The sequence below is a fragment of the Anguilla anguilla genome, chromosome 1, assembly GCF_013347855.1.
Source record: "Anguilla anguilla isolate fAngAng1 chromosome 1, fAngAng1.pri, whole genome shotgun sequence".
Taxonomy (NCBI): domain Eukaryota; kingdom Metazoa; phylum Chordata; class Actinopteri; order Anguilliformes; family Anguillidae; genus Anguilla; species Anguilla anguilla.
Window position 1 is genome coordinate 24,047,745 of NC_049201.1, and position 23,040 is coordinate 24,070,784.

Here is a 23,040-nt window from a genome sequence, read left to right on the forward strand (position 1 = left end):
TGGTGTCATTTCTTCAAGAAACTGACATTGTCTCAAACCCCAACTTGGGAAATGCAGTTGAACATGACATAGTTATTCATCTTGGATATGCTTGCCATCCATGCCTTCTTCCCCTCTAAACCATTGAAAGCAAGGCTTAAGGGGAGGCACCACAGAAGTGTTAGGACAGTGGGGCTTCATTTGAGAAACATTTAACTTTTAAATAGATATTTTGCGAACCCATTTCCCTCTGGAATGTCCAAGTTATTTATGGCAGCGTTCACACTGCGATCTCTGTGGATGATTCGGGAGAGTGTAGCCATCCACAGTTTTCCACCAAATTATATGGGGTCGCCAGCCTCCTTCTTTTTACACAGCAATCCACAGGCCAAGCTTGCTCAGAACTGAGTCGAAGGATGACACTTCATGTGCTGCTATAGCGAGCAGACTCCGGCCACCAAATTGACCCGTTCAGATCGCTAGAAAGCAATGAAATATGGACCCTAACTGGCATGAACCATCCCGTCCCTGAGCGACACAATCTGCAATTGAGCATTGTGGCTGATAGCCAGTCGGCACTGGCAAGATCGACATTCCATCTGTGACTGCGCAGCTCATCCATGCATCAGAATGGCGCCTTGACCAGATGAGCCTCCCTGAAGCCCCAAGAAAACATTATCCCCACTCCTTGATAAGCTTATGCCTTTTTTCTCTGTGTGATTTGTATGTTCATAGGACAGGCAATGTACAGTTGGCTGACACCTCAATGTACTGGTCATTTTTTAGCTGATACCCAGTCTTCCTTTTCTGCTACAGTGTCACCTTACAAAGGGCCCAGAAACCTCCAGACCTCTGAGCCCAGTAAGACCAGTTTCCGGGTAACCTGGGACCCCGCTCCTGGTGACGTGCGTGGGTACAAGGTTAAGTTTCACCCAGCCGAGAATGAAGTGGACCTTGGCGAACTGCTCGTTGGGCCTTATGACAACACTGTGGTTCTGGAAGAACTCAGGTGGGTCACCTTTGCCATCAACCTTTGTTATTGCCATTTGACCCATGGCAATAAAAGTTAGAACAGGAGTCCGATGAGCTCCCAAATATGACATTTCTACCTTTTTTTCCTTTTGGATATTGACAATGTCATTTCCATTGTATATGCAAAATATACAAAAACCTTCCACTAGTCTGTAGAAGAAAAACCACTAGTTTTTAATTCTCATAAGCACAAACATACAATGCTTCCAACAACATATTAACACTACATGTCTTCACTTGACCTAAAGTAAATTAAAACGCACAAATGTCAAATACAAAATAAGTACAAAATTATCATTTTAATGATTCCAGTCAATAAAAAAGTAAGGATTAAAGGATTAAGATTCTTAAAACTAGTGTATTTTGATATCACTTTCAAAGTTTGTCTAACATTTCATAATGTATTTCATAACGACTTTCATTTGTGATGCGTTAATATTTGATATGTTCTACTGTATTTAAGACTCAGTGTCGGTAACCAGTTACAAGATTAAGGCTAAGCTCTTGCATGTCTTATCTTGCATCCATTTCTTCTGAAATTGCATGCACTGTGAAAAATCTTGAGGATTAAGGCATGACTGACTCTAAGTATTTGAATGACTCGAAGGCATGACTGGTTCAGGACGACTATAAGGCATGACTGGCTCAGGAAGGTTCTTTTAATTGGCTGATGTTTGTGCGTCTCACAGATCTGGAACAAAGTACACAGTGAATGTGTTCGGAATGTTTGATGGGGGAGAGAGCATGCCATTGGCGGGAGAGGAGAAGACCACCCTCTCGGATGATCCTGAGACCACTTTCATTGGGCCATCGGGTAATGCCTCCGTCTCCACCCTTGCCTTCCTCCTCCATTGGTGTTTTTTTACTTTTTTTCTATTGTGCTCATAAAAAAGTTACACTACATGTCTTTCCTTAGACATAATTGTGAAGTCATGAACACTTCAGTATTCCCTCTGCTAAATTCCTTTTTCTTCCAGAAGTTTCTAAACACTTTAGTTATTGTTGGTTTTTTATGAAAGAGGAATCTGTTTGCAATTACAAATGTTTTACAGCCTAGCAAGTGTGAAGTGCGGGCAGCTGCAGAATCGCACAAGTAAAGGAAAGTGGTGTGTTTTTTACATACGGCTCTGGAAAATGCTGTGACCTTGAGTTGAAATTCTTCCCCTAATCGGGAGCAGATAGAGGAACGAGGAGCTCTGGACAGGGCCTGCCTAAGCAAGGGCGTGACCCTGAGGTGGGAGATCAAAGTGAGGAAGACTGACCACTGAGTTCAGCCACAAACTGCTGAGACATAGTGAGGGAAAGAGCTACACAATCAAAAGCAACACAGATCTCGCCGTCTTGTTTAATTTCATAGCACACATTTAACAGCTATATGTGAATGAGAGAGACTTACATAACATAGGGGAATTTTATACGTTTATAAGAACAGCAGTATCTACTGAGGAGGATAGTAACGATGAAAAAATAAGTGGTGAAATCATCTTTGCCCTTTGCCTAATCAACTATCCTGACATATTCAACAACAACAAAAAGTCAAAGTAAAAATATAGTTCAGTGGTTTATTGCAGCAAAGTGCATTTTTACCTTATAATAGTTGTTTTTATTTAATCCTGTGATTGCTTTATTGGAATATATTGCTGGATTAACGCGCAAGCGTTTTTGTTGTTTTTGTTTCGAGTAAGTAGCACTTACCCTGAAGTTGACATGGCAGGTTTTTATTGAATCCAGGTAAAAGGTGCCCAAGATGGCAGATGGTAGCATACACTTTTGTACCTGTTAAAGCAAATTTTAGGGAAAAAGTCTTGAATAAACCACTCCTCAGACTGAGAGGAAAATATGTATCATATCTATTCCAAGTCAGCTGAAATCAGTGTGGTGAAACTACATTGCCAAGCATTCATTTAGCAAATACAAAAAGGCAGTGTTTGTTTATTTTTTAGATTATGTAATGCATTACAGTGTAAACTAAGCATTTACTCTGGCATTTCTTCCAGCATTTAGATCTCCTTTTCTTTGTTTCTCCTGTATCTCTCAAACAATCTACAGTCCTGACATGACACAATACTCTTCTCCTCCAACTTTTTCTGAATATGTGTTTATTTTTTCGTGGTAATTTAAAAAAAAGAATTATAATTTATATGTCATTTAACCTCTTTTCAATTGCAGATATTAGCAGGCAGGTTGTGCAATGGCCAAGATGGGCTTGTGCCTGTATTGCACAGAGGATGAGAAAGGCTTTACATCCAGCAGGTGTCTGGGGTAACAAGGGGCGTGGCCATTATGGAATGCAATGACTGTGGAAGAGGAGCCCTTCACACATCATTGGCCACAGGGGCATCTCTCATTCCTTGCGAGGAGTTTCTCGAGAGCTCCCAAAATCTTTCAGGGGCAGTTGGAACAGGTCAATTTGGAGCATGAAGAGAAAGGGAAAATCCAGAAATGCCTCCTCTGCCCCAGACCTTCAAAAAAGACTTGTGACAAAAAACTGCGAAGAAATGAAACAATCATGTACAGCTTTTGTTTGTGAAAGAGAATGTTTTCCCTACGTGTTGTAAAAGCCACCGGCATTGTATTCATCATCACTTTACCATCTTCCTCCAATTTGTAAAACCTGAATTTCTCCCCTTCCCTCCAGTCTCTCTATCCTTCTTTGTCTGCAATGCAATTACTTATTTGATGTCCATCGGCAGCAGTGCAATGTGGACCAGCGTATGTCCCTGACTGCAATTTTTCTGTTGCCCATCCCCGTAGACCAGGAATGCCGAACCACTGCTCAGGCCGACATCGTCCTGCTGGTGGATGGGTCCTGGAGCATTGGGCGCCTAAACTTCAAAACCATCCGGGCGTTTATCGGTCGCACGGTGGGCGTATTCGATATCGGACCAGACAGAGTCCAGATCGGTGAGGAGATTTCCCTTGGTGCCACTGGAGATTTTGATGTAGGCCTTTGGTTTTCTTCGCAAGGGCAGATTGTCACAGTGTCTCCCCCCCCCCCCCCCCCCCCGATTCTACCACCCCTTCCCTCCCTCCTGCCGCAGGTCTGGCCCAGTACAGCGGCGATCCCAAGACGGAGTGGCACCTGAACGCCCATCAGACAAAGGAGTCTCTGCTGGAGGCTGTGGCCAACTTACCCTACAAAGGCGGCAACACATTAACAGGTATGAGACGACACGGGATGTGGGGCTCGACATGGCACTCATCTCATTCTACAGGGAATTTGAGATTAACGATCTAGATTAACTTCTAGATCGTTAATCTCTTGCATATCTGTAATTCAATAACTCTGTGAAGCACAAGGGTACGCAAGCAGTTAATTAATTGAGTAGTAAAGGTGGCTTTAATGGAGGTATATTTACATTTGTTAAATGAAATTCAAGAACTTAGCTAACATTTTTTTCCCAACAGGGCTTGCTTTGAATTATATCCTCCAGAACAACTTCAAACCCAATGTTGGAATGCGACCCAACTCTCGCAAAATCGGGGTGCTTATCACCGACGGCAAATCACAGGATGACATTGTCGTAAACTCCCAAAACCTCCGAGACCAGGGCATCGAGCTGTACGCTATTGGTGAGAATATTTTTTGTCACGTGTCATCAAAGGTTGTTCTTTGCATTTTTTTAACCAACGATGTGTGGTGTGAGAAGGAGGTAGAGCCATGTCAGAGGTCAGGCTCAGGGAGTTTAGCATCAGCCATCTCAGTCCAGGTGGGCTATGATGTGTTACACACTCAGGGAATGAAAAGATGCATTCATTTTTGTTTACCTGCTGTGCGGGAGGGAGCGACAGGTGAATTAAAGATCGTCGTTCCCTTTCGATCACAGGCATTAAAAATGCGGACGAAAACGAGCTGAGGACCATCGCCTCGGACCCGGTTGAGACCCACATGTACAACGTGGCCGACTTCTCCTTCCTGCTCGACATTGTGGACGACCTCTCGGACAACATCTGCAACAGCGTTAAAGGCCCAGGTAATACTGTCGGCCATATTCATGCTCTGTTTCGCTGAAATATTCAACTTCATCCGCTCTTCTCAATCTTCACCTCATCAACAGAATGAAGGTTCTGCCAGATTGTGTGTGTGCTCAGACAGACAGAAGGTTTCGTTAAATAATTCTGAGTGTTTTAAAATGCCAAGAGAAATGGCTGCCACAAGCTTATAGGACAATTCCGCTCCAGAGAGTGATGACTTTGGGAGTCAAAGATTTCTGCTGTCATTCTGTTTGTTACCACAATGACTCAGTTAAAATCCTGTAGTGTTTTGGAACACATAAATATGTTTTGAAAACACTAGCAAAAAGCTTCATTTTAAAGGTTTATGATCAGCATAAATGAACAAATGGAATTGATTCTTTGAGTGCAGTTTTCTTACTAAATGTTTTTTTATTTTAATTTTTTTTTTTAAACATTTTTACTAAATGTACTTGGGTTCTGGTTGAGGTAGTGATAAAGTTCAGAACTACATACATGCAAACATTTCACCATGTGAAGGGATTTTCCAGGCTGGCACGCAAATACAGCTTTAAAAGGAAAAGAGCCTTTTTGCTTTTAACCTAATTTAGGCAAAGCATGATCAGAAAGGCCAGAAATGGGGTTGTGGTCTTTACAACCTCTAAGGAGATTGTTTTTGTTCTTCTTGTGTGTTCAGGGTGGTATTCTGATCTCTTTCTCTCTGTGTACTGCCTTCCCCAGGTGGAGCGGACCCACCGACTAACCTCGTTACCTCTGAGGTGACCCATCACTCCTTCCGGGCCACCTGGACTGCACCCGATGGGCCTGTGGAGAAGTACCGTGTTCAGTACATGACCTTGTCTGGGCAGCCGAGAGAGGTGAGCACCACAAGCCATGTCATCAAAAGTGATGTATTTCTCTCTTTATCTATTGCTCTCTCTCTCTCATTCTCTCTCTCTCTCTCTCTCTCTCTCTCTCTTTTTCACTCTCTCTCTTTCCCTGATTTTCTCTTTGTCTCTTTTCCTCCTTTTATTCCCTTCCTTCTGCTTTCTTTCTTTATTCAATCTTTATTCCTTTCCCTCTCTCTTTTCTCTCCTTCCCACTTTCTATTCTTTCCAACTCTCCTCCTGCTCCCTTTCCATTTTGCCTCTTCTAGGAATATGACAGGAGGAGATACTTTTCGCTCTATTACCAAAAGTGACACTAGATTCAACATTCCAAGTCATTCCTTCACCTGTAAAAGTGACTCTTCAGTATCAGTTTCAAATGCAACCATTTATATATAGCTATAATGTGTTTGACGTGAACATCGAAACCCACCTCAACCTCTCATGACCCACAGTTTAGGAACCCCTGCCATATACCATTAGAGTTCAATAATTTGTATATAATAGAAACCAAAGACCAAAGAACAGCCTTTTTCCATGTGGAAGGAAACCCAGCCAGAGATCAGCTTGTGATGGCTTGGCATATCCACATCTCTGCTTCATGTTAGGGGCAGTGGGCTTGCTCCTCTTGGGCCAACGTGGTCACACTCATCCTCCTTTTTTGCCCTCACAGATTTTTGTGGATGGGACAGTGAACACAGCTGTGCTGGAGAACCTGAACCCCCTGACAGAATACCTGGTCAGCGTTTATTCGGTTGTTGGGGAAGAAAGCAGTGAGCCACTAAGGGGCTCAGAAACCACCTGTGAGTGTGACTTAATTGATCTCGTCCTGCCTGCTCTTCCCTCCACTACTTTTTTCAATTAGTCCAAATAAACCTTTAAAACTCTGTGGCACATGCTCCAATGTCTGGTAATCTCATTTTGGTTTTTTTATTCAGCTGGAGCAGTTGCATGAATGTACTTTGCAGGGTAGTTTTGAGGATCCCAAAAATCTGTCAGCGTTACTTTCATGCTGTGTTTTTTTCATTTTGTGCCTTTGATTTATGAGGTAATAATGCATTTCAGAACAAAACCATTTCCATGATACATTTTGGGCACCTATTCTCAAATAAGCTGGAGAGCATTAGGTCATGTGACTTTGATTTGAATCAGGAATTTCTCACCTTGTGGTTTGATAATTTCAGTGAAATATTAAGAACATTGCAGTAATAACGTTTCAGTAATTACTGCTTGCTGTGTCTTTCTATACTGTCAATGCTCCGTGTGCTTGTGTGTTCTGCTTATATTTATATGCGCATGTACCTTTATTGTGAAAATTACACGTTGTGTTAGAAGTCTTGTAAAAGCGGCCGCTTGGACTCCACAGTTTGGTCACTGTGGTTTGTCTTACAAAAAAAGCTCCAGGGCCATGCTCCATTGCGGTCGCTCCCTGCATGCTCTGGCTACACTCAGGACGCACGCAGCCATGTAATGCGGCCTGCTGGTTTATTCACCAGCCCCAGCAGTGGTCAGGACTTGCGCTAGTGGCAGCCAGCAGGCCTGATGTCAAGTGGGCAAGAGTACGGATCTGTTCATTCAGTTATTCTAGCATTTGAACCAACACCTTTACCCAGAGCTAATGTTTCTACATTCAGTCTACAATAAGCGATTTATAAATATGATTATATTTGGGAATACACGGTTGAATAGACATTTATCAATTCAAGAATGTCGAATTGCGGTCGAGAGCAGTCCGACCAGGGTCCATTGTTACCAGCAGTTTGACAGTTGAAAATGTGAATTGAGTCGACTATGCATAAAAAGGGTTGTAACCTTTAACCTCATGTTCACTGTTTAATTGAAAATCCAATGTGCTGGTGTTCAGAGCCAAAGCAACAAAAATTGTCTCCCTGTCCCAGTTCATTTGCATTTAACTGTATCTAGCTTTCATTATCATTATCATTATTACTTGTTCTTTTACTTTAAAACCTAACTGAGGGCAGGAGTTTAAAGCGTATGGCTATAAACAAGCAATGCAATTAATTTGAAGCTTGCTTTAACATTGCGACAATGGATCTTGCTATGTCCCCAACACATAAATAAATAAGAACACTGAGGCCGGTAAAATGTTTTACCTTAGAGTCCAACTCTCTCCGCAGTGCCTCTGTCCGCTGTGAAGAGAATGACGGTTTACGATGAGCGTCCGACCACCATGAGGGTGAGGTGGGAGCCTGCTGTTGGTGCTACTGGGTACATGCTTCTGTACAGCGCCCGGAATGCCACTGTGCCCACAGATGAGAAAGAGGTGAGGCGTAACCGAAAACATGAGTGAGCACCAGGGGCAGCCCTTATCTGCTTCAGTTTGCATGCTCAACCTTTCGTGGGGTTCCTTGAGCGGCCCAGACCCCCTTTGTCTGTAGTCTGTGGTGCCCATGTTGCAAAGGCCATTCAGAAACTCCCCACTCTTAGTATAGCATAGAACTGCCTTTCAAGTGGGGTCTAGGAAGAAGCAGGCCATTTGTACAAAGGAGGCAGCAAGAAGGATTAGCTCACATTGATATTTTTGTTTGTCTGGCCCTGAAGTTAGTCAAGTAACTCCTGATAAATAACAACAAAGCAGTTTTGCATTTTATTGAATGTTGAGATGGTCAAATATAAAAATAAAAAAACCAGAGAATGTAAGTGGTTAGTTGTATGGCATTGACTGCCTAATCAAATTCACAAAGACGTATGGTTTTGGAAACAGTTGAGTAGTGCACTGGAAAGACACATTCTCCAAAGCATCCATTATGATGTGTGCCGAAGCTGCGGTTAGTATAGACGTCTGCAACGATTCTCTGCCGCAACCAGATTTTCAGCTCCAATATCCCCTCTGTCTGATCTGGTCCTTAGCCTCAAGAGTTTGGAAGGAAACTGGGTTTTCAGTACAAAGTATTTGTAGTTGACCGTCTAGTTAGTCTGGAGAATCGGTGTTGGCACGCATCGTGAGTAATGATATCTAATGGTATCTAATGGTAACTTCTGTCCTCATTGCCTCCCACAGTTGCGAGTTGGGGCTGATGTGACCAATGTCCAGCTGATGGGGCTAATCCCAGACACTGCATACTCCATCACTCTCTACGCCCTCCATGGCGACGCGACCAGCGATCCTCTGGTGGACCAGGGTGTGACATGTACGTCCCCCTCCTCCCACCTCCCGCCTTCCGTGCTAGAAGTTCAGATCCCGCTTTGAGTCCAAGCTGGCCCTGACTCTTAACGTATCTCCATCTTTCGCTCTCTCTTTCTCTACCTCTCCAGTGCCTCTGCCTCCTGCGGGTGACCTGAGGATAACGGACGTCACCCACAGCACCATGCAGCTGGACTGGGACGCTGCGCCAGGCAACGTTCGCAAGTACATCATCACCTACAAGGCCGAAGAGGGAGAGGCCAAGGAGGTGAGGAACAGTCGCCACTGTCCTTCTCAAAATGTGAAGCTTTCAGGAGGCTGCTGTAGTTCAGAGCTGGGAAAATACTGTCCCTGTCTGTGCTCTAATTGTTGTGCTTAGGCAGCAGCTGCAGGTATATACTGTATATTTGCACTGCGATCACAGGAGCACATACTTTTTTGGATTCAGAGCATAGGGTCCATTTTGCATTAAGAACGTAGTTCCTTTTTATGTTTTGACTCATAGTTTCTATTTTGTATTAGCAGTGTAGTTCCTTTTGGTGTCTTAAGAGCGTGATTCCCTTTTCAGGAGGTGGGGGGGGGGGTCAAGTTAGGCCGGGGGGAGTGTCAAGTTGCCTCGTCTTTCCAGTCAAATTGGAGTTCTAACCGACAACCAGGGGTCCTTTGGGAGAGACGGTGGCTCTGGCCTTGCCTTGTCTGGCTGCAGTCCCGGGCCACATCCTGAGACATCAGTCATTTTGCGGTGCTCCTCTCAGCTCCTGGGCTGGATTTAAGAGAGAATTAAAACAAAAACACACACATCGGAGCACATGGGGATTTCTACCGAGCAACGCTCTCCAAAAAAGGCTTCCCAAAAAGAGAAAGTTCCAGATCTCCCCTGCATGATGGATAGTACCCCATTGCATAAAGGAGTGTTTTTTTAACAGAGAAAACAGGAAATTCTTTGGACTCTTTAAACAGTGATTTTCTGTGGATTTTGTTTTGCTTGAAAGCCTCCTGTCCTGTAAATCATTTTATTTTTATTTTTTTGCATATTCACAGCCTGATCGCAAAGGTGTGCTGAGGCATTTGAGAGCTTGGGTTCTAGAATCATTGCGCTTCTGGAAAATTCTGTGTTGTGCATTGCTGAGCTGTGCATAGCTGCTGGAGCCATACAGAAAATGCTCTTATGATTTTTCTTTAGTTTGTTTTTTTCCACATTTTGAAAGTTCTGTAGAATTACAAATGTCTACGATCTGGCTAACAGATTTTCCGGTCTCATTTACAGATGGTTTCCACAAAATGGTTGAAAGTGGATTTTTATCACACTGAATAAATATGGGCTAGACTGCTGGGAAGGAAACTGAAATTTGTTTTCCAGTGGCTAACCTTCATGTTCAGTTACACAACTCTCAAGGAGAAAAGTCTTTTTGAAATTGTTTAGACTTTTCTGTCATTTATTTGGCATGCAGATTGTTTGTAGATAACCATCTTCTACAGCTGAACTTCATGTTCAATATAGAGAGTTTGGCTTTTTTTCCCCATTAAAGGTCTTGGCTCTGACATCACAGTACATACATTAAGAGCAGGAACTGGAGAAAATGATAGCATGTTTGTCAATCTTATGATTCCTTTACAAGCGTTCTTTTTGTGCCACTATGAATGTTTTAAAACCAGCATGAAACCAAGTTGACTAATTTGCTAAATAGGTCCAATCCCAGCACAGTGTAAATGACACAGAGTGAGACTTTAGCTCTGTTTTTTTCCCTTTAGCTTGAAGTCCCGGGCTCTGTGACTAGGAATGGCCTGGATAACCTCATCTCCCAGACCGAGTATGATGTTGCCGTCACCCCAGTATATGATGAAGGGACTGGCAACCCGATGCTTGGACAAGCTGTAACTGGTAAGAGGTTTCTTAGTTACTTTCTTACCTGCATTCAGCCTTGATGACATCAACCAGCCCTAGTGTGCTATGAGGGCCTTCAGGTGTATGCTGTAGGATTGATTGTGTGAAAAGGACTCAGGTGACCTCAGAGGGATATGATTAGCAGAAGCAACTCAAGTGTGTGGGTGGGAGTCAGTATATGGTCAGTGTGGGGGGAGGACAGTTTGGCTTTGTAATCTCTTTGTATTTGTAGAATGTCATCCTTGAAACAATCGCTCAACTCGTGAAGTGTTTCTGTTATTATATCCCAGCTCCGTGGTACACATCCGGACACTCTGCTAGGGGCTATTGTGAAAGCTTATAGTTCTCCAATGGTCACAATTTACTTGACAAAAAAAGTACTACAAATGGAGACACAGCCTTAGACACATCTTTACTCACAAAGGACACTTGTCCAATTCCAAATGACTCCAAGTACACCAAACCAATGAACCTACGATTTCATCCATGCAGGTGTCGTGCCCTCGCCAAAAAATCTGAGATTCTCTGAGGTAACCCAGACCAGTTTCAGGGCCACCTGGGAGCATGGAGCACCTGATGTTGCCCTCTACAGAATCAGTTGGACCAAGCAGGGTGACTCCAACTTACAATACGTAAGAGCCCTCACCCCATGTTTTGACGTTTGCAGATGCCGTTTGTTGGATGAAGTTCTGTATTCATGAGCCCTATGGTCAAGCGTCAGCTCTTTCTCTCTGTCTTTCTCTCTCTCTCTTTCTTTAAAGGCCATCCTAAACAATGACGAGACCACTCAGGTGCTGGAAAACTTGGACCCTGACACCATGTACGATGTTTCCGTCACTGCCATCTATCCGGATGAGTCCGAGAGCGAGGACCTCATGGGCAGTCAGCGCACATGTACGTCCAATCAAATAATGAATTCTGCCAAACTGACAATCACTCATAGTCCTCAAACAAAAAACCTAAAACATATTAATGTCAAATACTAATGCCTCTGTTTTTTTTCCCTCATCAGTGTCCGAAATCAAAAATGGTAAGTTATTTTATTTTTGCTTTGATGAGAATATTTAAATGAAGGGATTCTTTACTTTTCACGTGTGCTAGTGTGTGGTGTGACCCAGCATTTTTTGTTGATATGTCTCTCGACTCCCAACAGAACCCGTTCAGAATCTGCAGGTGTACAATGCCACCACCACCACCCTGACAGTGAAGTGGGACCATGCTCCAGGCAAAGTCCAGAACTACCGCGTCACTTACGAACCCATAGCTGGGGGGAAATCCCTGTCGGTGAGTACTCACAGGGCCTTATGTGGACCACTTATGAATGCAGTGAGGGGGAGGGTTCCTTTCTGTACATGCTGTCATGATGACATCATTCAGAGGTAAAGCAGAAGCTTGCATTCGGCCCCACCTAAATTTAATTTAATGGGCTGATTGCATACCCTAGGAGATTTGGACTAGGTTCTTGAAGAGATTAATTGAAGTGATGTCAATAATGATGAATGCCTCTCAATTAGTTCCCCACTGGGCACCAGCAAATGATATATGTGCTTGTATACATTTCTTATGAAAAAATGCATTTAACATGAACAATCAAGTTAAGTCATTGATTTTGTCATGCATAGTAAGCTCAAGAGTGCATCAGTTGCCGAATGTTTGTTTAAGCCATGCAGGAGTTGCCAGACGGAATTCAAATAATCCTGCCACTCTCAGAAGAGTCCATTCCAAAAGGCTCCTCTGTGTCTCCATAGAAATACCCTATCTAGTGCAAGCCTACTTTGTTGGGCAAAATCTGGGTTCAATCCGGGGGCTTTCACTCTTTTCAGACCAACTAGATAGAGTACCATTAATAACAAAAAAGGGTCCCCCATATGGAGACAAGCCAAAGACTCGTTTTTCTGAGTGTGTGAAATACTTTTAAAATGTATTTTTAGTTTAAATAGTTTTTGATTTAAGTATTGCTTTTTTGTATATTGCATTGGTAGTTTGCTTTTGAGATCAGTGCTGGGGTCATGGAAGGGAAGTGAACCTTTTATTGGGGTTGCAGGGTCAAAGCATTTAAGGACTGCATCCTCCATTAGAAGCCTTCAGCTTGTACAGTTAGTCTTGTTTGTTTTGTTTCACTGGATGTATGTTTATGTAAAGTTGCTGCGAGGATTGAGGACCATTAATCAACTAAATGAGAAATAATTTTGGTTTTAACGAACTTGAGATATGCACGTTGCTTCCTAGTAATGGAGACAGGAATAGCTGATATTACACAGTCTTTTCGTGTGTTTAGTATGTTCAGATTTTTGAAGAAAGCAGAGGGAGAGGGATCCCATTGTAGCTTAGAACCATGTGGGAGACTGCTTTGATGGAATCAGATTGCCAATGGTGCGATACCTCTGGTTGAATTAATTTACCTACATATATTATTTATACTGACCAGATGGTCAGCTTCTGCATTCCTTTAGGGTCTTTTCTTCCTTACTCTAGGAGTTTTTGGTTGATAAAAAAACTTTATTTTTGAAGTTCATGAATATACGTGAAGATATATGTCTATGGACAGAATATCAATTACCACTGTACCATACCGAAATATCCGTAACATGCACCAATTTGAAATGTCATAGCTTCAAAAATTGAGAGACAGATCTCTGAATATTAACAGTAGGGTGCTGAGTATTTGATTGGCATGCTATCTGTTCTGTGACCCCAACAGCAGTGATGGGAAAATTGGTAGAGGCTTCTTCACACTTAATGGTTTGAGGCAGTTATAGTGTTTGCTGAGGGGCAAACTTATAATTGCTTTATGTGAGTTAGTGATTGACAGTGCCTGATAGCTCAACCCGTACATGCTGTTCATTAATTGCATTTCTTTTCCATCTCTACCTGGTGGGCTACTTCATCAGGTTTTCAACAAGTACACAAACTGTTATGAATATCTGATAAAACGATCTAACGCCTCCGGACACACACACACACACACACACACACACACACACACACACACATATCCTGCCCCATTTGTCTGTCAAAATGTATGCCAGTAAATTGACTTTTCTGTTTTTTAGATCAGAATATGAATTTACATTGGCCTTGAAATGGCACTGGAAAAATACAGCTTAAGTTATTATTTAAAAGTTTGCACATTGCCTGTGAAGTGAATTCCAGGTGGCCAATAAGTATGTAGTCTAAGAGCTCTCTGAGAAAAGTAGGCTGACTGTTGTTCACAAACGTATCACACTGCAGTTCACTAATTGAGGTCACACAGACATTGAGGTCAGTGCAAGACATATTGTGTACTCAAGCGTAACACTGTGTGAAGCCTTGTGGGGCTGCTAGTCGCAGTTGGTATCGACATGATCCAAATTTGATACCAGACCATGGGGTCCATCCATTCAACTTTTTGGTTTTTTGTAGCAGTGGGCCATGCTAAACATCGAAATGAAGTGCATTTGATGATTTTTGTAACTTCACTGCAGCTAATTCACACTTCAGCTGATTAACCAATGTTTGCAAAAATCTCAATCACGCATACCATGAAGCTAGCCACTTTGTAGGCTACATGTAGGGCCGGGGCCTTTAAGATTTATGTAAGACAAATATACATCCTATTACTAAAAGAATAACCCTGTTCTGATTACTAGACCCAAGTCGGGGGAAAGAAGAACAGCGTTATCCTGCAAAAGCTGACCCCAGACACACCCTACGCCATCCGTGTGGCAGCTTTGTACCCTACTGGCGAGAGCCCGGAGATATCTGGACAAGGAAAGACCAGTAAGTGATTAAGGGAAAGGTGGGGGCAGCTTTTTGGGTGGGGAGTGTGTTTAAGGTGGTGCAGAAGGGATTGGGACACGCTGTCTTTTTTCACCAACTGGACAGGAGTTTGAATTCAATCAAGGTTTTTGTTAAATTTGCCTTATGTGTAAATGTAAATGTTACTTTATTTTCTTCACACACAGCTTAGTGAGTTTATTTTGGTGAACCATGCTTTTGTGTTTGTGAAGAAAAAAATCTAACATTTTCATTTATTGAAGTCAGACAAGATGCTAATGGAACATTTTCATCAAATCCAGGCCAGTGTTTCAAGTGTTTCAAATTATAGTGTAACTCCCCATTATCACTTGAGGGCCTTGATCTACATGTCTGTGCAGGATGTTATTGCCATCTGAACTTTTTCATATGTGCAATACACACAGTTGACAAGTTGGTCAGTGGAACAATAAATAGCTGTTCACACTTGTCAAAGCTTATGAAAAATAATCACTCATATCATGATTATTGTGGTTGGGATTGCTGTGCAAACCCCATTCATGTGCTGGCTCATGTGTTATCTTTATTTACACAGTGAAAGTGTTAAATCAGCTCTTACAGAGTATATATGGTCCCTTGTATGTACTCTGTTGAATTAACACTGATCATTTTAGTGTGTAATTGTAATTCTACTTATTGGATGTATGGAACTGTATTACATTTTGCTGTATTATAGCAGTTTCAGCCATTCCATGTCCTGCTAGATGCCTGTTGATTTACTGATTGGAAGCAACCAATATGCAGAGATGGAAAACCCAGGTTCAGAAAGTAAAAGTCCTCCCCAGAGCTTCGTTCCAATCACCTGGTTATGCTAATTAGCACAAGTTTTCAGCCAGGAGGTAGAACTAATTTGTGAAATCAGCTGACTGGGTTCATGAATAGAAGAAACACAAGGCAGGACTTTTACTTTATGACACCTGGTCTTTCCACCTCTGCCCACTCAGTACACAGCATGCTTCCTGTAACACTTGGAATGGTACTCCTGGCATGTAGTTTTCATCCCTTTTGTATTGTATAGTATTGTATTGTATTTAACTGCATTGTGCTGTTGTGGTTTCTGCTTAGAACCTCTTGGTGGAGTGAGAAATCTCCAAGTCACTGACCCCACCACCAGCACACTGAAGGTCACATGGGAGCCTGCCGAGGGGAATGTGCGCCAGTACAGGATCTTGTACGTCCCTGCCACAGGGGGCGCCGAGGACATGGTACGGTAGCACCCTCTCTAGTTCACCAAGTCTTTCAACAGTCCCATAATCAGCTATTATCGTGATTAAGAAAGCTTGAGAGCACTTAGCCACATTGTTTTTTCTGTGCTTCTGAACAGGAACAAGTCTCTGGGAGCACGACCAGCACTGTTCTGAAAAATCTTCTCTCGGACACAGTCTACACGGTGACCGTGGTGCCTGTGTACCCTTCAGGGGATGGCAAACGGCTCTCTGAAAATGGAAAGACACGTGAGTAGTGCTCATGTAAAATGGGGGTGGGGGTGGGGTGGGGGTGGGGGGAGGAAGCCAGGTGTCAATTGAGAAGATAAATTGCTGGTTTGTTTTACCACATCAATCATACAGGCTTCAGTTCCAGTCATATATTTGGAAAGGAACTCTTGCCCTAACAGTTTGATTTCCAAAAATGATTACAGTGTAGGTCCTCACCAGCTGTTTGTTTGAGGTGTTTTTTTTTTTTTTTTTGTTGCCAGGATTTCAGATCAGTCACTGTCTTACAATATATTACTGTCATTATATGGAGCAGCTCTTATGAAATAAACACCCTGCTTCTAGGTCCTTGTGTTTAGTTTTTGTTTGCAGGGTGGGGGGTTGTTGGGTGGTTGATGGATTGTGGTTGAATAACAGTAACAGGTGAGCAGAAATGTTGTCCATTAAAAGGAAAATCAAGTAGCAAAAGCAGTATTCTCCAGTTGGAGGGAACTGGCTGCTTCCTTAAAATGGCATGTAATATATGTAGTGGCTGCATATTTCTGCTGTTTTGACAGAGGCTGTTATTGATGGCTGAGTCATGGTCGTACTCTATGCCCTCTGAGGCTGAAGTGTGCTCATACACGCACATTCCCACTGTTACTGTCAAGAGGGCACAGGTACTGAGCCGTACAAAGAATAAGAACATCTGTTTCGGTTTTAAAAGGCCAGTGAAGCGGTTTCAGCCGAGAGCGAAAGAAAAAAAAACCTCTTTCCGTCACTTCAGTGCAATGTGTGGCCTGTAAAAAAAAGAGATTTGTAGCATGGCGATGTGGCTTAGCTCAGCATTTTGGATATTCCTAACCGTGCTGGATAAAAAGCCCCCTCGTGTTTACTGACTTAATGCAGGCCTCGCTAACAACAGCACACTGCTCCCCGACGCGCCGTTTGAAGGGTGTTTATTGTAAGGCGCCTGTATTTGTGTGTGTGTGTGTGTGTGTGTGTGTGTGTGTGCATATGGGTTGTGATTATGCATTCAATGCCTCCCCTCTCCTTTCGTCCCTTCCCCCCCCAGTGGTACGCACGCCTCCCAGGAACGTGCAGGTCTTCAACCCCACAACCAACAGCCTGAATGTCCGTTGGGAGCCAGCCTCTGGTGACGTTCAACAGTACCGTGTCATGTACGCTCCTCTGACTGCAACCAGGCCCTCTGAGTCTGTGAGTTACTGTACCAACAAATATCATTTTCTCCCTATAATGACAGGGCTCGCGGTACTAAGGGAGTGGTTTAAAGTTTGGGGAGTTCATGTTACAGTTTAATCTTGCAAAAGAAGAGTCTCACTGACTGCGTAAACTGTTCCGGCAGTTCCACAAGTTTATGACATGATATGAAGTATGTTTAAGCTGAAAGTCTGATGTATGAGCTGTGACTATGACACTCACAGGACACAGAAATACCGGCATAATTTCACACACATATTTAGAATCACAAAGCCCCATAAGTACACCATAAATAATTTATATAGTTAATATTATTGGTAATATGCACAAGATAAGATGCCGTATGTGAAGGTTTTTGAGTAAATTAAACCGTATGTAAGATGCTATGACAATTTTCTCATTTTCAACTTTTCCACACACCGCCTTTGTTTCTGCGGGGAAGAACTCTTATTACAGAGTTTATTGCATTTCCAAAAATGCAGCCAGCTTACTTCTACGTCAGTAGCAATGTGGCTAGCTTCACATGCCGCTACCAGATGGAGCGTGCAAAGCTTTGGCGTTGCCCATTAATAAGAGCGCAAGTCTTAGGTTATGGCTCATTATTTTCCTTACATGAAGAGCCAGGCATCTGAAACCAGTACCACATCAAGTGGGCTTTGGGCTGTGCTCACTTTGCTTGGTGCTGAATCTCACTGGTCTCATTGGTCTGCTTGCTGTTCAACCTGAAGGAGAGGCATGAACTTCCTTTGAACTCAGAGCATGCATTAACATGTTAATGAATGCAATTAATGTCACAACATATCAGAGGTATATAGTGTTCTGGAAAAACGCCATTGAGTGCTTTAATTTGAAATTATGAAAGTTTCTTGGCGTGGCTTGTGTAACACCCACTCAACGTGCCTTGAAAAAATAGAACGTAACCTCAGTCTTTTCTTGCTGTTTATGTATTGCGATTGCCCCCAGATAGAACCTCCTAGTTACACAGAAGGTGTGCATTTATTTATCAAACATTACAGTATGAAAGGCACAAGACAAAAACATGACCATGATGCAGAGGGTTACGAGGCATGTACAGACACAAGTTGGTGGTCTGGGTCAGTGAAAACGTTTTGCATCACAGTGGACATGCATAAATAACAGGGACCAGAGAAGAGAGCTGGATTTATTTATGTATAATCAGAGATGATGTATTGTACTTACTGTACAGTAATTTAAGTACAACAAGACTTATTATATATGCAGTTTTGATTTGCTGGGGTGCATTCGGGAGTGAATGATGACCGCTTTAGACATGTTATTATATTAACTGCTCGTAAAGTTGCTTCAGTAAAGGAATATTTCTTATGCATTTAATTAAACAGTAACAAAATAATTTTTGTTCATTGGGCACGACCAAATCCCTGAAATTGTTAAATATTCATCTCTTTGCTGGAGGTGCTGCATGTGGGAGGTCTAATACTGTCTTGTCACTGCCCATTTGCTGGGATTTTCTTTCCCTTGACGGAGGACAGTGTGCAAATATTGAATTCTTTCCACCCATCTAACCAAGCCTAAATCAAATCATGATGAGTGCCATCATTACTTCTGGTTTCTTGTCATTCTTCTTCTACTTCTTATTTTTCTTCTTCTTATTAGTAATAATAATAATAATAATAATAATAATAACAATAATAATAGTAGTAGTAGTAGTCATAGTAGTAGTAGTAGCAGTTGTAGTAGTTGTAAAAGGAGTAGTAGGAGTAGCAGGGATAGTGCTTTTTGGTAGATACATTTATCTCGGGTGGCACAGAGCCAATCAGTTTCCAGTGCAATACAATGGAGTTTTGGGATTCAGGCAAAAATGCAATAGCTCTGGGATGATAACTGGGGTGTGGTAGTTGTGGGACTCTGGGTGGGGTGCAGTAGTTTTTTTAGATCTGGGTGGGGTGCAGAAGGTTTGAAGTTCTGGGCGTGGTGCCGTCATTTTGAAATTCTGAACAGGCCGCAGTTGATTCAAAGTTCTGGGCGGGGTGCAGAAGATTTGAAGATCTGGGCGGGGTTGTGTTCACTCATTCCTCATCCTCTCACCTGCAGGTCCTGGTGCCAGGTAACACCAACACCGCATTCCTGGACCAGCTGCTCCCTGACACACCGTATTCTGTGAATGTTGTGGCTCTCTACGCCGATGGGGAGGGGCAGCCGGTGGCAGATGACGGCAAGACATGTAAGACCCCCCTTTTCTATAGACATACCCTCTTATGTATAAATGTACTGCACTGCATAAGGAAATGTATCATTTATGTTTTAAACAAAAACTGAGCAGGCATCATTGAATGATTGTCACAATGACATTCTACTGGACACATTTATCTTATATTGACAAAACTGCATGCTTTGGAAAATACAAACTTGCATACAAAGTTTAATCTTGTCAACCTTTATCATCCTGGGAAGTGATGTTGAGTTTAAACCCTCCTTATCATGTGAGACCTGCCCAGACAGGGCAGGGGCAATAAAGAATCCAGCAAATACATAAAGGCACCGGTACTGAAAAACACATTACAGATATTTAGCAGACACTCTTATCCAGAGCAACTTACACAACTTTTATATAACATTTACATTGCATCCATTTATACCGCTAGATATGTACTGAAGCAATGCAGCTTAAGTACCTTGCTGAAGGGGACAACGGAAGTGTCCTACTCGGGAATTGAACCTGTGACCTTTAGGTTATAAGACCAGTTCCTTACCTATTGTACGACACATGACTAAGATTTCTGATTACACCGAGAAAACAGAATCATGTACAGCATTCAGCAGGTGTATTTGTTTTCTCATAAATAACTTTTGATCACACAATGCTGTAATCTGTTCCACAGTGCCACGTAGCGGACCAAGAAACATGGTTGTGTTTGACCCCACCACCAGCACTCTGAGTGTCAACTGGGAGCATGCAGATGGGCCCGTTCATCAGTATCGCATCACCTATGCCCCCACCACCGGGGACCCCATCGACGAGCATGTAAGTACCGGAGGGGTTGGCTGCTAAGAATCCGCTGTCAGACTTTACAACATGAAATTATTTCTTCATAAAGGATACATTACACCGCTATAAACATGTCATTTAACTCTTCATAAAGCATTCTTCATTGGCATAAGCATGAGATTATAACTTCACAAATCATGTATTGCACTGCTATAAACATATCATTATAGCGTAATGACAAAAATGTGTAACACTGTTATAAGCATGCAATTATTTCTTTATAATGAATGGACATACAAATGAGGCGTCATGGCATTTGTAGACATTGATGCATGACATTTGATATTCTGATGATAATACCATGTCAACAATATTGTTATGACATAATGAGATTTAAAAAAAAATGAATGTATGTCCTTTCAAAGGATGTATGCACAAGTAGTCAGGAAAAAGGCAACACTAATATAATTTCACTAAGGTGTGTTATACATCCCTCTGTGGCCAGAACAGCCTGTGCGTGCCATGACGTAGAGAGTACCATTGTCTGGAAATTATGCGAGAGGAATATGATACACCTTTCCACAAGAAGTGGAAAAATTGAGAATCTGCCTCAGGCATTGTGCCGAAATATCCCACAAGTGCTCCAATGAGCTCAAATAGTGACTGAGAAGACCGTGACACACAGTCATGCGCCTCAAACCATTAGGTGGCTACTCGTGTTCTGTAGAGGGGGGCTTTGTCATCTTGAAGTACCCAACTGTATGTGTCTATTAATGTATGTATTTGCTGTGTGTTTGTGCCTGTTGCGTATGTGGAATAAAGCTTTTTTTCTTGATGTTTCACACAGACTGTTGTGCCAGGAAATAGGAACAATGTCATCCTCCAGAACCTGGACCCTGACACACCGTACAAAATCAAGGTGACGGCCATCTACCCCGATGGACCGGGTGGAGAGCTTGCTGGGGACGGACGCACAGGTAAGCCTGTCACCAAACTGTGACCCTACTTGCAGCTATTAATCTTACCCCAAGTCATTAACCCTGGTCCTATTCATTATTAATATTATTATTATTAATAAATATTTGTGGCCAGGAAGTTTCAAGGAATACAGGATAAGCCTTTAGTGTGCATATTCTTGGAAAGTGGGTCTGACTGTCTGATCCATTTCATTTCTGTGCAACTCTCTAGTGGGCCTTGTGGAGCCACGAAACCTGCGTGTGTCCGATGAGTGGTACACCCGCTTCCGCGTGTCCTGGGACCCCGCTCCATCTAGAGTTTTAGGGTACAAACTGATCTACCAGCCTGCAGGTGAGCTCCCATAGAGGGAGGGCAGCGTCAGGGGGTAATTTTCATAGAACAAATAACATGGAAATTTAAAACAGCGAGCAAAATGTGTACTAGAATACCTTATACTCGGTTTTGTTCTTGTGATTTAAATGAGTGAAAGTTGACCAAATGGGGCCTTACTGAGTAAAAGATCCTGTTGGTCAGTAAGCATTTGTTGTGGGAGTTTCTTTGTGTCTCTCAAAAAAGGAGACTCATGAGGGTTTGCATTTTCAGGCACAGATGAGCCCATGGAGGTGTTCACTGGGGACGTCACCACGTACCTCCTTCACAATCTGCAACCTGGCACAACCTATGACCTCAAAGTCTTGGCCCAATATGAAGCTGGCATGAGTGGACCTCTGGTTGGACCAGGAACGACACGTGAGTTTCTTCCCATGTGCACACTTTCCTTATTCTAGCGGTTTCAAAATTGGGGACTAGAAACTCAGTAGAATTCAAGAGGGACCCCAGAAAATTGGAAAACAAATATGTTGCTTATACTTCTATACTATTTTAAACGTTCACATTTCAGATTTATTTCCCAATTGCGTGTAAATTTATCAAACACACACCATTTTGTTAGATAAGGGGAGGTCATTTTAGAGTTCTCAACAACAGGGAGGTCATTTTAGAGAGCTTAACAATTAACCTTAATCATTTTGAATCTTGAAAAATTGAAATGAAAGAAATCAAGTCAAAATAAAATTAGGAAATTGTACCAAACTGACAATGAATTCACACTGCGTAAGGCTAAACATTTTGTCGCTGTTCTTGTGAATTCCTTAGTCTTATGACTCATGTTCTGTTAAAATACACTGCCCGAGAAAGCCTTAGAAATGGTGCTAATTCTATGACACTTCCTCTCCTCTCTTTGCAGTGTACCTGAACATCACTGACCTGGTGACGTACAACGTCGGCCATGACACCTTCTGCATTAGGTGGACCGCTCACAGATCAGCCACCTCTTACAGGATTAAGCTGAACCCATTTGACCGTAAGTGGGGGGGCATCACTCCCTTTAACAATAATGTAATTACTGAACATTATAGTTGAAACTGTACCAGACTATGTGATTGTAATATCCCATCAATTCTGAATTAGTACAGTTTTGTCAGCAAAGCCAACACATTTGTATTTTTATCCCTAGCATCCAGCAAAGGACAACAGGAAATCACCGTCACTGGTTCCGAGAGCCAGTACTGCTTTGATGGTCTCTCTCAGGACGCCCTGTACAATGCCACCGTTTATGTCCAAACCCCTAACCTCGAAGGACCAGGAGTCACCGTGAAAGAAAGAACCTGTAAGCTCAAAGCTTTCAACCAGAAAATAAGAATCCATTTGTCTTTCCAACAAAACCCAGTGAGAGAAGCATGCTGTGTGGTTTACAGTGATGTGATGTTGAGACCAGGGAAGTGAGGTCACACTTGAACTTATGC

General features: G+C 42.6%; 1 protein-coding gene across 3 annotated transcripts in view; it reads left to right on the forward strand.

Moving 5' to 3' along the window:
• Positions 1–23,040, forward strand: part of LOC118211926 (collagen alpha-1(XII) chain-like) — a 72,509-nt gene that overhangs the window by 25,067 nt on the left and 24,402 nt on the right. For 2 of the 3 annotated variants that reach the window (XM_035389517.1, XM_035389524.1), the window contains exons 16-42: positions 796–988; positions 1,701–1,825; positions 3,766–3,915; positions 4,053–4,172; positions 4,420–4,584; positions 4,839–4,985; positions 5,707–5,843; positions 6,526–6,655; positions 7,991–8,136; positions 8,875–9,004; positions 9,129–9,265; positions 10,750–10,879; positions 11,375–11,514; positions 11,644–11,776; positions 11,895–11,912; positions 12,036–12,166; positions 14,512–14,641; positions 15,743–15,882; positions 16,002–16,131; positions 17,165–17,307; positions 19,384–19,513; positions 20,172–20,314; positions 21,126–21,255; positions 21,467–21,586; positions 21,839–21,985; positions 22,482–22,598; positions 22,752–22,904. In XM_035389517.1, the coding sequence (XP_035245408.1) occupies positions 796–988; positions 1,701–1,825; positions 3,766–3,915; positions 4,053–4,172; positions 4,420–4,584; positions 4,839–4,985; positions 5,707–5,843; positions 6,526–6,655; positions 7,991–8,136; positions 8,875–9,004; positions 9,129–9,265; positions 10,750–10,879; positions 11,375–11,514; positions 11,644–11,776; positions 11,895–11,912; positions 12,036–12,166; positions 14,512–14,641; positions 15,743–15,882; positions 16,002–16,131; positions 17,165–17,307; positions 19,384–19,513; positions 20,172–20,314; positions 21,126–21,255; positions 21,467–21,586; positions 21,839–21,985; positions 22,482–22,598; positions 22,752–22,904 (3,615 nt within the window). The remainder of the gene's footprint in view (positions 1–795; positions 989–1,700; positions 1,826–3,765; positions 3,916–4,052; positions 4,173–4,419; positions 4,585–4,838; positions 4,986–5,706; positions 5,844–6,525; positions 6,656–7,990; positions 8,137–8,874; positions 9,005–9,128; positions 9,266–10,749; positions 10,880–11,374; positions 11,515–11,643; positions 11,777–11,894; positions 11,913–12,035; positions 12,167–14,511; positions 14,642–15,742; positions 15,883–16,001; positions 16,132–17,164; positions 17,308–19,383; positions 19,514–20,171; positions 20,315–21,125; positions 21,256–21,466; positions 21,587–21,838; positions 21,986–22,481; positions 22,599–22,751; positions 22,905–23,040) is intronic. The other variant, XM_035389530.1, reaches the window with a different exon arrangement.